At 37.0% G+C, this 16815-nt stretch overlaps 3 protein-coding genes across 6 annotated transcripts in view; 2 read left to right on the top strand and 1 right to left on the bottom strand.

Moving 5' to 3' along the window:
* Positions 1–10251, bottom strand: part of LOC128895467 (ATP-dependent DNA helicase Q5-like) — a 154962-nt gene extending 144711 nt beyond the window's left edge. The window contains exons 1-11 of one of the 4 annotated variants that reach the window (XR_008461815.1): positions 9508–10251; positions 8369–8493; positions 8102–8266; positions 7856–8032; positions 7575–7754; positions 7405–7510; positions 7224–7332; positions 6911–7138; positions 6686–6832; positions 5277–6459; positions 2886–3023 (exon numbers count right to left, since the gene is read on the bottom strand). Coding sequence is in view for 1 of the 4 variants with exons in the window: in XM_054158117.1 (XP_054014092.1) it covers positions 5442–6459; positions 6686–6832; positions 6911–7138; positions 7224–7332; positions 7405–7510; positions 7575–7754; positions 7856–8032; positions 8102–8266; positions 8369–8493; positions 9508–9613 (2361 nt within the window). In the remaining 3 variants the exon portion in view is untranslated. Of the gene's footprint in view, positions 1–2885; positions 3024–5234; positions 6460–6685; positions 6833–6910; positions 7139–7223; positions 7333–7404; positions 7511–7574; positions 7755–7855; positions 8033–8101; positions 8267–8368; positions 8494–9507 lie in introns of those variants that run through there. The other 3 variants (XR_008461816.1, XR_008461814.1, XM_054158117.1) reach the window with 3 other exon arrangements.
* Positions 10252–11088: 837 nt separating this feature from the next.
* Positions 11089–16815, top strand: part of LOC128896292 (protein draper-like) — a 28741-nt gene continuing 23014 nt past the window's right edge. The window contains exon 1 of the mRNA XM_054159575.1: positions 11089–11101. The gene's annotated coding sequence lies outside the window, so the exon portion shown is untranslated. The remainder of the gene's footprint in view (positions 11102–16815) is intronic.
* LOC128896216 (phospholipase A2 inhibitor) lies at positions 13124–16771 on the top strand. The gene is made up of 5 exons (XM_054159431.1): positions 13124–13301; positions 13384–13642; positions 14857–15176; positions 15427–15797; positions 16110–16771. Exons 2-5 carry the CDS (start codon positions 13391–13393, stop codon positions 16349–16351), a joined length of 1185 nt encoding a protein of 394 aa, XP_054015406.1. The 5' UTR covers positions 13124–13301; positions 13384–13390; the 3' UTR covers positions 16352–16771.

Raw genomic sequence — 16815 nt, 5'->3', positions numbered from 1 at the left:
AATTATATCTAGAGCTAGTGCGTATTCATATACATTAACTAGAAATTATTTCATACTTTTCACTGTACCTTTTTTGAAGTCGGTTAAATTTTTTTTCCAAAAAATTATTTTATTATAATTGAATAAAACATTTATAACTTCTACAATCAAATGTAACAAAGTTTTGTTGTACATTTAAATCATCTTTCTGTTTACTTTAGAATTATTACAATACCAACACTAGATATTGCACACGTTTTTTTGGTAAAGTCATATAATACAAGAATTATAATGTAACTTAAGGAAAAGATAAATAGATCAACGTGACTAATTTCAGAGGTAAATAGTGAAGCAAAACGTAATAATATTATGAAACATAATTGTCAAAGGTTTAAAGATTCATTGAAATGTATTTAGGTTTTAAAATTTGAATGTTTATTTTTTGTCTCAATGTCCAACATTTATACAGTGTCGTCTCATTTTGCCCCGGGTGATTTTGAATTTCTATCGAAACTCTTGTTTCTCGTTGTATATATGCAAAAAATATTGAATAAATAAAAATATGCGCGTGTCATTGCTATAATGCGCAAGTGCGATTACGAACTCCAGTTCTATATCTGTTATCTACGAACGTCAAATGTTACTGAATGAATCGGTTTCAATAGGCAACCATCAGTAATGTTCATTTGTAATTTGTATACAGTTATGTAATAAATGAATAAAGAAACAATCCACACATTTTTGCTCTTAGTAATAGAGGAGAGTGAAACAATGACGTCGAGCGGTATTTTGTATATACATGTATTATATTTTTTAACCTAATGTTAACGTTATTTTTTAACTTGTATGTTTACCTAAAGTGCGGCCCGCTGTATCGTTACGCGTCATCGAAGTGGCCCGTGAAACTATTTGAGTTGGTGGCCAGGCCTGCTTTAGACGGAGAGCTGGCTACGAAAATCACGAATGATAAATTTTTGTTGTCTTTTTTCTATGCATTTCCCTCGCCTTAGCCTTCTGCCATTGCATATGTAGTTAATTAATAGTATAAATAGTATAAAAAACACACTGCCAGAACTGCACCTTATTATTTATATTTTAAAGAATTGCTTTCCGGTTTATCAACTTATGGCGATATTATCATTTTTCATGTACTTAGCCACCATTCTGTCCTCTGGCAATTGTTATCCAGATTTATCCAGATATTCCTTATTCTGTGCCTGGCCATACGCGGAATAAATATATTTCCATTTGCGCAAACGCTGTCTCAGTTTACATTCGTTAATGTATATTTAACGACGCTTGGCGCTTTATTGGGAGCTCCTTTGTTAACTTTCACGTGAAAAACTTGGCGTGTACAATTTTTCCCGACGGAACTCGGTTGGTTTCCGCGTCATATTTCATAATATTCTATACAAAATGTTACGTTTAATTAATTTTTGTTACTAATCATACTCTATTTCAAACATATACAGGGTGTCCCAAAAATGTTGGAGGTCCTTGAAGAGGGTGGTTCGTGAGGTGATTTGAAACAACTTTTTCCTTAGCGAAAATGTTGTCCGAGGTTTCGTTGAGGAGATATTAACGGAAAACCATGACCAATCAGAACGCGCGTAGCGTAGGCTACGGGTATGCCAATGGAGCGCCTGCTGATTGGTCAGTGTTTACTTTTAATATCTCCTCAATTCTTCGCTAACGAAAAAGTTGTTTCAAATCACATTCCGAACCACCCGTTTCAAGGTGTTACAACCATTGAGTTCTATCCTAAGTGGAGTGTGAACAACTGTAGGAAGAAGTAGAGGCGACGGAGGTCCGAGAGAAATGCAGAATGGGAGATTCCGGTATTATCCTATAGCAAATTTATTTGTAATGTGGAGCAAACATACGCCGTAACATAACCTACCCGAGCATCGCTAAGCATCTTCGAGTGAGTTACTTTCAGATTCTTTTTCGCATAAAATTGGATAAATACAATACAAATTGAATTGTGGCAAATAATAAAATTTAGCTCTATACCAAATTGTATATGTATATTTGTATGATCTAAATTATGGTATGTAAATTATGTATACTATTTCATTATTATGTCATTATTATTAATGTTTCTATCGTTTTATATATAAATAAAAAGGAAAAAAAATTCAAATCTGTACATAATTAATCTATAAATAATTCCTAGAGTGCCGCGAAATTCAAACAAAGAAGAGTCTGTTCTCCGTCCACACATAAATTTGCTATAGGATAGTACCACCGTAACCACTCATCTTGCATCTCTCTCGGACCGGCTTCTCTCTCGCAATTCACACTCCACTCAGAATAGAGCTCAATGATCGGGACAGAGTGAGATGAATTGATTTAACAGCACCGGCGTGACTTTCCATTATACAGGGTGTCCCAAAAATGTTCTAACAGCTTGAAAGGGGTGATTCGGGAGGTGATTTGAAACAACTTGTAGCGGACTACGCGCCATAGGTCTAAGAACTGCGACATACTTTGTATGAACAAAGTCGATGGCGCGGCGGCGTCTGGCATTGACTTCATCATAGCCAGGGTATGCAATGTTTGGACAGCGGTATTACAAAGCCGCTGACCACTAATGAGGAGAGTTTTTCCTCCCCTTCCTGGTTGCTCCTTGAGGAGCAACGGGTCGGAGTTCGACACAGCAGTCTATGACGAGAGGTCGATATTGGAACATCGCGTGACTATATAATAAAGTTTACTCTTGTTATTGTTACATTTCGTCTATACGATTTATTCATCCCCGTAACATCCTAACAACTTTTTCCTTAGCGAAAATGTTATGCGGGTTTCGTTGAGAAAATATTAACGCAAAACACTGACCAATCAGAGCGCGCTCCATTGACACACTCGCGCTCTGATTGGTCGGGGAGCGTGGCCGCCTAGCGCGTAGCCTACGCTACTGTGAGCGCTCCACCGGTATACGCGCGATCTGATTGGTCGAGGTTTTCTGTTAATATCTCCTCAACAAAGCCTCGGACAACATTTTCGCTAAGGAAAAAGTTGTTTCAAATCACCTCCCGAACCACCTCTTTCAATTTGTTACAAATATTTTTGGGACACCCTGTAGTGTCAACTAGAAAAAGATACAATTTATACGTTCTATCTATTGCCTGTTGGTGGTTCGTGAAATACGCAACGTTTTGTTGTTCTCGGGTACATTTATTTTTACATTAGAAAACACACCGCATAAGCACATGTGTAGAACATTATACTGCACAATAAGCGTACGGAGCCCGTAGTTTGAAAAAGAAAACAAAAGAAAACAAAAGAAAACCATGTAGGCAGTGCCAACTTACAGGAATATTAAAAGAGATATTGAATTAAAGTATAATCATACATTATAAACATCAACATTGCCGCAACACAGTGATGCTGTTGGCTTCAGTCTTCTTTTTTTAATCATTCTCGAGTTTTCGTTATTTGTATAAGTGTTTATAGGAATCAGGGCCGGCGCAAGGCAGGATCAGCGTGTTCGCCGGAACCCGGCCCCGTATTTTGGGAGGCCCCGCGGTCTACGAAAATGTTCATTAACATTTTACGGAATGATGATACCATTAACAGATGCAAGATATTTTTTTATTAGCGATGATTCAGTTTAAAGGAGTGACAAAAATCATCAAAGTATTATTATTTAATATTGATCTTATAAAAGGTATGTAATAGCATTTGTAAATAAATAATTCCGCGTTGTAAAATTTAAATGTAGAACTTGAATATGAATCCAGGCCCCACCAAATTTTTGAACCCGACCCCGCAACAGGTCACGCCGGCCCTGATAGGATTATGTGTCGAGGACTGTATGTTAATATAAACACCCTTAAACTTAATAGTCGGCACTTTGATTAGTAAGTTACGCCGATGTTGTACATACAGTCGTCATTCTGTTTCACTCTGTCTCGATATGTTCGCTGTCGTCGTTTGTACGTAGCGCACGGTAGCAGGAGAGAGAATCAGAGTGAGAAAGAAAATGAGTTTGCCTCGCCAACTTGTTGTGAGCGCACAGTAGTAAGGAGTGTTTTTAGATACAAAGCTGCACCTTATCATTCGTGTTTTTCGTAGTTAGCTCTGTAAGATTCTCGAGAATTCGAAAGTCACGTGACCTGACCCATGTTACCGAACGTGTGGATTAGAGCACGAGAGTCTCGCGAAAACCACGGAACGAGTTGGACGCGTTCTGAAAGTATTACGAATAAATATATCTATAATTGAAAACCTTACAGCTCTTAGACTACTTCAGCATACATCGACGCTCTTTCGCACAACTCTAGAAATAATTTCAGTTACTATATTTTTCTTTTAAAATATATATTCAAATACATATTTTTGTAACACTTTAATTGGAAATAATAAGGACCGTTCAAAAAGATATAGCAGTTATGTGTAAAATTACAGTTTTAAAATTATGATTTTAAAATTATGATTTGTACACTTAAAAATATGTATAATTAATGTATGTGAATGAGATGGTCGCCTACGCGAGCTCCCCGCTTCCGGTGTCTTAGCGGAATGAGAAAGGTGTGTTTTTCTGCGTGATGAGTTTTTCAAAAACTTGAGATACTTTAAGTTTATGTTACGATGCCTGTGAGTATCAAAAGGAAAGTTTATTTTGTTATTTTCATATTCGATACATATATGTACCTTGGAATTGAATTCCTTGTTTAATATTCTGTCTATGTCTAAAAACTTAAAAAACTCCATATATTTTAAGAATAATAAATGTAAGAAACAAGGCTGACTAACTTACTTTGAACATATTGATTCCGATATCCTTGTATACACTGAATCAATAGGTTAGTGATCAAACAGTATACAAAACCTAACACATTTTAGAATCCAAGTACATAGCTACAAAAATATGGTTTGGCGTTCCTTAAACATATTACGAAAAACTTTAAGTTCATGGGACATAGTGTGATATTTACAGGGATGATGCAGCGTTCGGATGACATAATGTTCGGATCAGGCATGGGTACGTTCGAATTCATCCAAAATACCAAATAATATACTTTTTTTATTCTCTTCAAATTTGTCATTTACACATGTAAAATACTGTTTTCCAAAATTATATTATTGCAAAGTAATTTATTTGTCGAATTTTTAATAAAAAAACGATTTATGAACACCAGCACAACATACGCACACCAGTACAACATACAGGGTGTCCCAAAAATGTTGTAACACCTTGAATGAGGTGGTTTGGGAGGTAATTTGAAACAACTTTTTCCTTAGCGAAAATTTTTCCTAAGGAAAAAGTTGTTTCAAATCACCTCTTGAATCACCTCTTTCAAGGTGTTACAACATTTTTGGGACACCCTGTACATTCGATTGTCTCACATTAACATCGCCCAAATTGATTAAATATTAAAAATGTTCAAAAAATAAAACTGCAACTATAATCGAATAAACGTTCTTATTAATTTCACAATAATTGCATTGTCCCGCAATTATTTCCTCCGCGGCACCAACGTTATAGAATCTTTGCTCAACTTGTATTTCTCCATCAAATATTCTACTGTTGATTGGCCACGCAGCGGGATCTCATTTGCATTACGTGGAACCAACGTTATCGAATCTTTGTTCAACTTGTATTTCTCCATCAAATGCTCTACCGTCGATTGGCCACGTGGTGCGATCTCATCCGCATTATCCTTGACGCGTTCCACGCGTTTATCCTGATCGGAAGTTCCTCTAACCATCTGTATCCGTGTCGCGCTGCTCGATTTATTTTCGGTTCTCAATTTCCTTCTTTTTGACTTGAACTCATCGGAATACGTGTCCATGGAAACGAAACAATTTTTTCGTTTTCTCGTTTGTTCTATCGCCTCGAAGATGACAATGACATCGCAAGAATCGCTCTTTGAAATTCGATCCCTCTTCTCGATCTTTCGCATACTATCATCGTCATGTCCATTTTCAGGTTTCGTTCTTTCTTCTCGACCCGAAATGCTCTCTGAAATTCGATCCCTCTTTCGAACCTCCTGCTTGCTACCAACGCTGTTTACGTCTCCAGAATTGGTCCTCGACTCGTTTTTCAATTCCTTTCGTTCGCTGGAAACTCGAGTGCTACTTATTCTTTCTGCTGATTTTTTGTTAACCTTATTCTTAGAACCACACGATGGCGGTACGAACGATATCGCCCCATTGATTACGGTGTGCTTCTCCACCTGCATTGTTCTCAATTTACACGCATTCATTACGTTTGAAATGCGTCTGACACATTTTATCGTATCCTTCATGGAAGTTTGTGAAGAGTCCTTTACAAATAATTGCGCGCCTACTGAACTACTTTCGCTGGACGACGGTTTTTGCTTATTCATTGCCAAGTTATCGTTACATTGCACAATCCCCTTTTCATCGAGCCTGTCTGCAGCAGGTTCTTTTTTACAGGAAATTTCGAATTTATTCAAATTATCTTCTAAAATTTCCATCGATTGCTTTTTATCATCCTCGTTTGAGTCACAACTAAGATAACAAAAAAAAAAAAAAAACTATTGTCACTGCATTGATAATACACATTGCTATTAACAGTAGTGGATAATTGAACAATTTATTGGTATAAACCATAAAAGAGTTTAAGCTACAAATATTTCATTCCTTTCTATGTAGATGAACTTATATGCTCGTACCAATATATTATTTAACTATCTGATCGTCTAATGTCCTTTGTTATTTCCAAAAATTAATTTACCTGTATTTAACTCCTACATTTTTGGAATACGTAATAAACTTAAGAGTTCTTATATTCGCCATTTCCTTGTCTTTGCAAACATCACAGTTCGTTTCGCAAGGCATTGTTGTATACCCAAAATATTCGCTAATAACTGCATGACGACATCTGTACGTAATTTCAAATGTAATTTTGTTGACATAACAGTTAAACTGATTGATTAATTCTTGAGAATTGATTTCTTACTTGATCGATAAACAATAATCGACTAGCTTGTCATACTCGCATAATTGTTTTCTAATAAGCGCCGAATCGTCGATTGTATCGTGTTTTTCAATCAACAACTTCACAGAAGAATATTCCTTCATGCTAAAATATATTCTGCAATATGTATGGCCGTTTTCTGTACACGTTTGCGCAGATTTTCTATAGTATTTGCTAAGATTTTTAGGTACTGTCCAGTAGACTGTGCATCTGATCGAATAAACATTTTACAAGTCAGTTGGAACTGTGCGTTAGCAGAACGTGTTTCTTTTATTATGGAATATCATATACCGACCTAATTGGTTTTTTATAAATGAATCCATAATCATACGTAGTAGTAATAACAGTAGCTTCTCCAGATATCCACATATTTTCTACATTACGTCGTGTGCTATTATTTTGTTCTAGAATAAATCATGCATTTATATTTGGAGAATAGAAAAACAATGAATAATTTAGATAGTAAACTTGCTTACTGTGGTGACATGTAACAGTGGGTATACCAAAAGCGTTTAACTTGTTTTTTATTAACTCTGCTGTGACTTCCTCTCTACAGTAAACAATGGCAAGACCTGTATGTATCTGAGTACAGATAATGTTTGTAAATATATATCTTGTACTCTTATGAAAGTACGAATTGCGTTACCTTGTGAGTAGACGAATGTAAGAAGCCAAGTGCTTCTATCACAAAACTTTTAAGATGCTCTAACGGATTAGAAAGTGTGTCTACAAACCATACATCGTGATGTACATTGATTTGTTGCACCGGTATTCTAAATATTCTTGGAACTTTCAGTGTCAACAGTTTGCAAATGTCTTCGATCACCTAACAAAATGTTAAGTAACCACATGTTGAGTATTTAAGAAAATAAAACAAACAATTCAAGTAAAAATGTAATTCGTTCTTAGCTATTTCTAAGTAATTACCATGTCTGTAACGGTTGTAGTCACCCAAACTGTAGGAACACCCATACATATACCATGTAATACACTTATTTTTTTGTATGAAGGTTTATATTCATATCCCCATTTGCTTAAACAATGCGCTTCGTCGAACACAATATAAGACAATACTTTACGTTCTTTTAATGAAAACATGAGACTCTGCAATGTACATTTACGTTAATTAGGAGCATTTGGGCACAGTCCAAATTTCTAGAATGTACTGTTTACCTTAAAATATGGACACATAACTATTTCAAGCGAGCAATACAACAATACGATTGTAGGAGTATCCGATGTTAAGTCTTTTAAAATTGCTTTCCGTTCGTTAGCGAATAAGCTCTTGTTTAATAAACGTGCATTGATGTGTTTGCCTCTTAAAAAATCTACATGTTTCTGTGAAACATCTGAATATGTAACAAATGACAACAAAATTATGACACGAAGGAATACACAGTGCATTGCGTATGTATAGTTTAAAGCTATTAAAATCTTTACCTTCATCAAAGATAACTTTGGTGAAAAAACTACACCGACTTTGCCCTGTTGTGAAATGACTGGTAACTGAAAGCAAAGATTTCTACCGAACCCAGGAGGCATAGATATGCACACATACTCTGAACCTAAAATTGTATATTAGATGCATCATTTATATTGCATCAGACAGTGAAATTTGTTTCTTAATAAACTACTATATTAAAAAGTGCAAAAGGTAGCTATCCTTAGCAGAAGTGCAATATTTATAAAAATGTCTGTTTTGTTAAATTTACGAGGGTCCATCAAATATAAACGAGACTTTTGTTTCTGATCACGAAAATTTAAAGGGAGTGGATGACTTCTTTTACAGTGTACTGTTTAGGATGTCAGGAGTGGGGAGAGCAGGGCATTGTTGAATTCAGACAAGTTTGACAGTAACATTCACAATGTCAGAATAACAAGTGCATGTCTCGTTGCGCAACGTATAATTATTCAATTTCTTACCCATGAAGACGTCAAACCAGTTGAAAGTTTGCAAAGATTGTGGCACAGTTTGGGGATCAAACACTATCAAGGGCTTACGTGTTTGCCTGGCTAAGAAATTCAAGGAAGGACGTAAACAAGTTGAAAATGTGGAACATGATTGTCGTCCTCGAAACAGCATTACGGAGGAGAACATTCGCACAATTCGAATCCTTCTTGAAAGTGATCGAAGTCTAACTCTAACTTGCAAAAAACATTAGAGGAAATGAGATGGACTTCATTCGAGTGCAGCCCTACAGTCCTGACCTATCGCCTTGCGATTTCCATCTCTTTGGACCAGAAGCACTAGCAGGACAATGATTCCAAGACGATTCGCCAGTGGAGGCTAATGTGGGCAATTGACTCTTAATGCAGCACTCTTTGTTCTATGATACTGGGATTAAAAACCTTCCAATCCGCTGAGAAAAATACATTTCCAAACAGGAGATTATGTTGAAAAGTGATACGTACTTGGATATTTGTTTACACTGAATAAAATTATTTTAAAAGTAAGGTCTCGTTTATATTTGATCCGCCCTTGTATTAATTAAGTACAGCAAAAAAGTGCTTTCGACTAACGATGAAAATTTCATGATAAAAAAAGTTTGTTAAACTTTTAATAGGAAAGAATTACTAACCTGTGCTGATCGCGATAGTTGCTTCTTTCTGAACGTCATTTTTGAAGTTTTCATAACCAAACACAGATCGCAGAACTCCCGTTAGATTAGATATGTCATAATTCATTTTTAAGCACTTTGTTACACTTTAAAATTGTTCATAATATCAAGTCAAAACTATCCTCGAAAAGGTACTTTCAAAACTTCAATTTCGCATGTTTTGATCCACGTCCACGTGGATCCACGAGCAACTGGATTGACTGGACGACTACAGCGCAAGCTTTGAATTTCATTGGTAATGCCTGAATCGCGTGGGCCAATCAGAAGCGGCGATTTCAAACGCAGTTCGCGCGGAAATATTTAAAATAGATAGATAGATGTTATAACACCTTGAAAAGGGTGGTTCAGGACAACCACTAATTTCAAACAACTTTTTCCTTAGCGAAAATGTTGTCCGAGGTTTCAGTAAGGAGATATTAAGCGAAAACCTCGACTAATCAGAGCGCGAGTATGCCGGTTGAGCGTACCCTACGACGCGCTTGGCGGCTGCGCTCATACGCTACCGCGGCTGCTCCAACGGTATACGCGCGCTCTGATTGGTCGGGGTTTTTTGTTAATATCTGCTTAACGAAGTCTCGGACAACATTTTCGCTAAGGAAAAAGTTGTTTTAAATCACCTCCCGAACCACCCCTTTCAAGGTGTAACAACATTTTTGGGACACCCTGTAGTTTTTATTCCAGCTTTATACCATTACCTTTGAGTTTTCTGTATTTAGGCTTAACTTTTTTTTTTTTATTAAAGGCGTTACCTTTCCGAAGATACCGGGGGTGGAATTTGTCACCGCCTTAATTTGGCGGGGATGGTCGATGAGTTTTCGGGACTAGCAAAGGTGGTTGCCACATGTAGGCAATAAGGTCATTTCGGGACCGCACTACCCGCGAGAATGAAGAATAAGAATGTTAAAATAATTTGCCGTCTTTGCAAACACCAGGTAGGTTTTATTACCTTAAAACCTAACATCTGCAAGCGGTCAGTTTTACCCTCGCGCATCTGCAAACCATATACCGCTACATTAGCCTTTGTAACTGATACTCTATTTCTCCGCGTGATAGTTTCTTTTCCTCGTCCACTTCACTTCACTCATTCTTTCCCTTCTGCAACCTGTTATTTTTTCCTGACCTCCCCCTAAAATGCTTTAATAAATCCACCATTCTGATAGTCTTTCCTATGGTGACTCTGTTTTTCCACTCTTTGTTGATATACTTCCATATCTGTGCCTCCGTGTTTGCCTTTTTGATCTCTTCTATTTCCTTTTCCCTTTTCCTCTTTTCTTTCTCCTCATATAATTGTTCTTAATTCAGCTTTTCCTTTCAAATATTCGTCCCTTGTTACTTTTCCTGCCTTCCATTTCCTGTATAGTCTTTTTAGTTTCCTTTCGCCTTTTCCGCACTCCTTATCCCACCAAAACTTATAACGTATTTTTCTTTCTTTGATCTTCTCACCTTTCTCTTTACTCCACATTCCCGAATTGCCTTCCTTAATTCCGTCCAACCCTCCTCCACCCCCTCCTGTCCAAATGTTCTGTTACCCGTCTTACCTTTAAACGACTGCACATTTTCCTCTTTCTAACACCAAATTTCTATTTTTCTGTCCTCCTTCTCCCTTCCTTCCTCTTTTCCGTTTCCCATCCCCCAACACGTAATCGCAATGGGATGATAATCCGACTTCACTCTGTCTACCATCTCAAACCTTTAGGTGCCTTCTAAGGCCATTGAATTTAATATCACATACTCGATCACCGTTTCCCCTCTGTTACCTATAGTATACGTGCATTCTCCTTCCTCATCTCCCTGTATGTTTCCATTTGCTATCTGCCAACCTCTGCCCTCTGTTAACTGTAGAATATGTTCTCCATCTATGTTTTTCACTCTATCCTTAGTTTTCCTCTTAGTTTAGCCCTTACTTTCTTCATTGTATATCTAACCGTTTTCTTCTATCCTCGCATTCCAGTCTCCTCCCAATGCACAGAGAGCAGAAGAACTGGAGGAGATGCTGAGAACACTAGAAAGATATCTAGATAAAAGAAAGTTAAGCCTAAACACAGAAAACTCAAAGGTAATGATATTTAAGAAAGGGGGTGGGAGGGGAAAAGAACGAGTGTGGAGGTGGAAAGGAAAAGTTTTGGAGACGGTGAAAGTACTTCCAAAGGAACGAAGACATGGCCAGGCATGTAAAAAAGAGAGTAAAGAAGGCGAATGTTATAATCAGACAGGTATGGGGAATAGGAGAACGGAAGTTCAAAGGAGACTTTAGAAGAAGGATTGTAATGTTTGATAGTCTGGTGTTGGGAGTGATGCTATATGGGGTGGAGGTTTTTGGATGGAGGGAGAGGGCGGAGTTAGAAGGGGTACAAACAAAGTATATAAGGTGGTGTCTCGGTTTGGATTTCTGTACACCAAAATACATGATCCTAGAGGAAACAAAAAGGGAGAAAATAGAATCAGGACGGGGATAAAACTTGAAGATTTGAAGAGAAGATTAGGAATGCAGTCGGCAGGGAGCTGTTAAAAGAATGGCTGAAGGAAAAGGAGACATCGGCGGAGGAGGCAAGATATATCAAAGAAAGGACGGATTACCTGAGAAGAAACGGATATAGTCAAGCGGGAGTCGAGGAGTTAAGAGAAGGAGAGAGAGATGTAGCGAAAGAGTCCAAAAATATTCAAGTGCAAAAACAAGTGTAATACTATAAGATAAGAGAGGCAACATATAACAGCAGATATAAATGCATTGTAACAGCACTACGGCCAGAGTATTTAAATAAAACAGGAAAGGGAGATAATCAAAAACTTATAGCTAGGATAAGGTGTGGGAATTTAGAAGAGGGAAACAGATATTGGCTGAAAGAGGAGGACAGAAAGTGCGGTTTGTTCAAATTGGAAAAAGGGACGCTGAAACACCTCATAGAGGACTGCTAGGAGTTAGAAAGAGGAGAATTAAAAGAGGAAACGTTGGTAGAGGGGAGGACGGATGAGAGGGTAGCAGAGTGGGTAAGGAAGATTGAGACGAAGAGGAAGGAAAGGAGCGGGCAGTAAAAAATGTAAAATAGAAAGAGACCAAAGTTAATGTTAAGGGTAGTTTAAGGATTCGATGTATGTAGATTAAGGATTATTCATTTTAAGTTTAGCATGTAAGATATTGAGTATGGTGATATGAGTGAGGGTGTATATGGTTTAGTGGATTGTAATCTAAGTCCATTTCGTGGCTTAAAAGCTGGAATAAAAACTATATCTATCTATCAGTCCCATGACTAGCATTCCTTCATCCTCCTCTTTAATTAGCTCTTTTATTTTTGCACCCAGTCCCTTCATATCCCTTCTGTTCTATACCGTCCATATGTTCCAAAGTTCGTTATCAATTCTTGCTTTCCTTCCCACTAATCCCTCTGATTGTACCTCATCTTCATTTGTCCTCCACTGATGCTTCACTCCTCTGATTATTCTCCCCATTACTCTACCCTTTCCCTTTTCTTTCCTTGCATATTGACAGGAAATATTTAAAACACTGACGACAATATTCACGAATTCTTACATATGATACATTTTTATAATTAATAAATTGTAAATAATTATAGTTATTTTAATTTCTATTAAATTTATATTAACGGGGAATATTCTTTTTCAGATAGGAACAGAAGAAAGTTAAAATTGCACGCAACAGTTTGAAAATTCAATTTCCTTGAGAATAACAAAGTAGATGCAATGGTTTCAGAATAAAAATATTCAGATTTGCCTTGAATTGGCAGATGATCCTGCACGTAAGTTGTACAAGAAATTGATCGTAAATTAAAGGTACTTTTCACGATGTTTGAGAAAAACTATAATCGTTGTAATTTTTAGGTGCATAATGAAGAAATTTTACGTAATATTCCTTTTAATATGCGTGTCCACTGCTCAACTATCTAACGATTGCCACGATCCTAATTGGCACTCGTTAGAGACCCTCGAGTCCGCCAAATTGGAATGCGGTCAGTTCTTCGAAAATCGTTGCTACTGTATGATGACGTGTTATGAGAACCATCACCAATATGTTGTCAACTGCACCGACGCGGGATTCCTTAATACTGTACCGTTGTTGCATCTACCAAATAAAACGCAAGTAAGAGAACAATTCAATATATACAGTCTGTCTCACAGGAACGTGCCGGCTATATTTTTGTAAATATTTATATACTTGTACAAAGTTTTATATGAGTCGAATCAACACCTAAAACATTGATATGCATTTACCTAGAAAGGTGTCCAAGAACCTCAATTAGCAATTATAGATTGGTATCGTCTCTGCATCCTCTCTACTAATTTGTCAAAAATTGTCTGGCATTGGCTCACCAAAGTAGTGACTGTGATTGGAGCAATACAGTGTTCGGTGGTGAATCTTCGTTTCGAGCTTGGTGTCCTATTAGACATGCTTGGTCTGTCCGTAGAAAAAGAATAATACAAAGAAGTGTGAAACACCCCATAAAAGTGCATGTTTGGAGTTGCTTTATCGCAAGAGGTTTTATGTTGGAACTTTATGTATCTTCACTCTCAATCTGAATGCACAAACAATGCTGAAATAATATTAAAGGGGACTTCTCACATCCATGAAACGTTGGTTCAATCAAACGAAACATTAGTGGATGTTGCAAAAAGATAATGACCCTAAACGTCTAAGTCGCTTCTGTAAAAGATGGAAAGGGGAAAACGCTGTTACCATACTATGGTGATAACTAGACTGTGGATTTTTATGCATTTATAGGAAGTTTGAATGCGTAAAAAATTACAAAATGTACACAATGTGCAAGAATATGAAAATAATGAAAGTAAAGTTCACATTATAATATTTGCAGGGTAAAATAAATTCCTATTTAGGTTCAATTTCTGTAGGTGCGTTTACAAAGATTTTATTTTGCATAAAAATCCGCAGTCTAGTGATAACGATGCTGTAATGTATGGTCCATAATGAAGTACAAACTAAGAGGAAGGTGTATTACCAAAATAAGAGCAATTTTACACCATATTTGAAAGATATGTAGGTCGTTTCCAGCATCTTACCCCAAAAAATTAATAGAAAACATGTGGAGATGGTGCCAAGCTATAATTGCTAATGGAGGAGATTGGACACCTGACTAGGTAAATGCGTATTAGTGTTTCAGATGTAGATTCGACCCATTTTGCACAAATAAATTTTGCACAAATATATAAATATTCACAGAAATATAGCCGACATGTTTTTGTGAGACACACTGCACAAATCCTATGAAAATATCACTCGCTACTAATTCGAAATCTTTTTCTGAAAGAAATAGTACATACTATTTGAATTATTTACAGGTCCTAATCTTTACTGGAAATTTCTTGGAGGAACTGCCTTGGAACGTGTTTGGCATCCTAGACGACAGTTTACCCGATCTGCGTGTAATCGACATGTCGAGAAATAAGATCAAGGAAATTCGAGGAAAAGCGTACCACCATGTTCACCGCGTCGAACGTCTTATTCTTGACTTCAACGAGCTCTCGTTAGATCCTGGAAGAAGCCATCCGAGAGTCTTCTCCAATTTTGTGTCTTTATTAGAACTTCACTTGACCGATGCTTTCGAGGATGGTCCACCTAGGGATCTTGCAGCCACTCTGCATGATATTTTTGTAAATAGGTATATTCAGGACTCCCTTGAATACCAAAGGTTCTGTCTAGTTTGAAAATTCACAAGAATTGATCCCCTCTTATATTTTGTTAAACGATGAAGTTTGTATATACATTGTATGCTCAAATTTATATACAATCTTTCAAACTGAACAGTCCACTAGTTTTCTTCATAGAAAGTTCGAAATACCATCCAATGGTTAGAACTCCAAGCTAGGCAAAAGGACACTCTTTAAAGTACATTTTGTTATCTCTTCTAGCAATCTAACGCAGCTCATGAAGCTCCACCTAGAACAAAACGAGATATCAGAATTCCGAGATCCTAACGTGTTCTGCGATCTTCCGAATATCTTGGACCTTTACCTGGGCGACAACATACTGACTGGTATGCACTTCAACATATCCTGCCTTCTCAAGCTGCGTTTCTTGGACCTCCAGCGTAACAACTTCACAAAAGTCCTCGAACGCGACCTTCATACCATGGACGCCATCGTCAAGCGTAATCAGAGCTTGGCGGTGGACTTCAGTGGGAATCCGTTCCAGTGTTCCTGCAAGCTGAATCCCTTCGTTAAATGGATGAACAAGACGAGTGTATTCATTCGCAATAAGAACAGCTTGAAGTGTAACGAAGGTACTTGCCTGTTGTCTCACTCCCAGTGTTTCACAAATGAAGGAGTGCCATGATTCATGTCGTTCATAAGTGGTTCTGCATTCAGGCTTGTTATGGGACGTTAACGTCATCAAAAATTTGATAGAATACTATAAAAAAGAAATTATTTCTTAATCGATGTACAAGGGAGCATGAAGAAATCATTTTGTCATGGGTCACCTTAGATGAAAATAGTATTTTTTTGTATTTTGTTGTATAGCATTTTCTTCAATTGTATTGTAAACAAATTAATATTGGTTTTAATGCATTAATGTTTGTTTGGTTTTTTTACAGGTAAAACAGCACACGAGATTCACGAGACGAAAGATTGCATGGCAAAGTTGTACTCGTCGGCACCGCGCGGTGCAACCGTTTTATTATTTTTCCTCTCGCTGGTGCTGATAGGACTCGTATGCGCGCTGATCTACGTACAACGGATAAAACTGCAAAAGAAAATCGAACCGATATTAGATTCGGTCAACAAAAGGGTGCGGTACACTTCGATAGCGACTGGCGACTCTCGCGAGAATGTATAGCCGATAATTTATTACCTTGTATAAGTCAAATACGTATAAACGTCTATTGATTTGGAACGATAGAGAAAAGATTTAATAACGATTAACGCTAGCGTTCGCACGCTTGTACTTCTAGACTGTTCTTTTTAAACAGAGAAATTTCACTTTTTCTATTGTAAAATAGATAAATACACGTTTCTTACTATTATACATTGTTTTAGACAGAAAGAATAAGATAATATTTATAATACGCCTTAGTACTTAAGCATTTAAACGACGAGTAAAAGTGGGAGCAGATGCTACTCTCGAAACTGTGTGTTACGGTATTAACATGCTAAATTTGTTAATACGATTAACGATTTAAAATGAAGTACGTGAGATGTTGATATTGTTATTGCCTCGTACGTGTCCACTGACGAATAAATGTTACATACATTTGTATTCTATGGTTTATTCATTCGTAACATGCTGGTTACCTCATGAAT

Source organism: Hylaeus anthracinus, unplaced genomic scaffold, assembly GCF_026225885.1.
Source record: "Hylaeus anthracinus isolate JK02 unplaced genomic scaffold, UHH_iyHylAnth1.0_haploid 0, whole genome shotgun sequence".
NCBI lineage: Eukaryota > Metazoa > Arthropoda > Insecta > Hymenoptera > Colletidae > Hylaeus > Hylaeus anthracinus.
The sequence above is the reverse complement of the archived record's forward strand: the minus strand, read 5'-3'. Positions and strand labels throughout refer to the sequence as shown.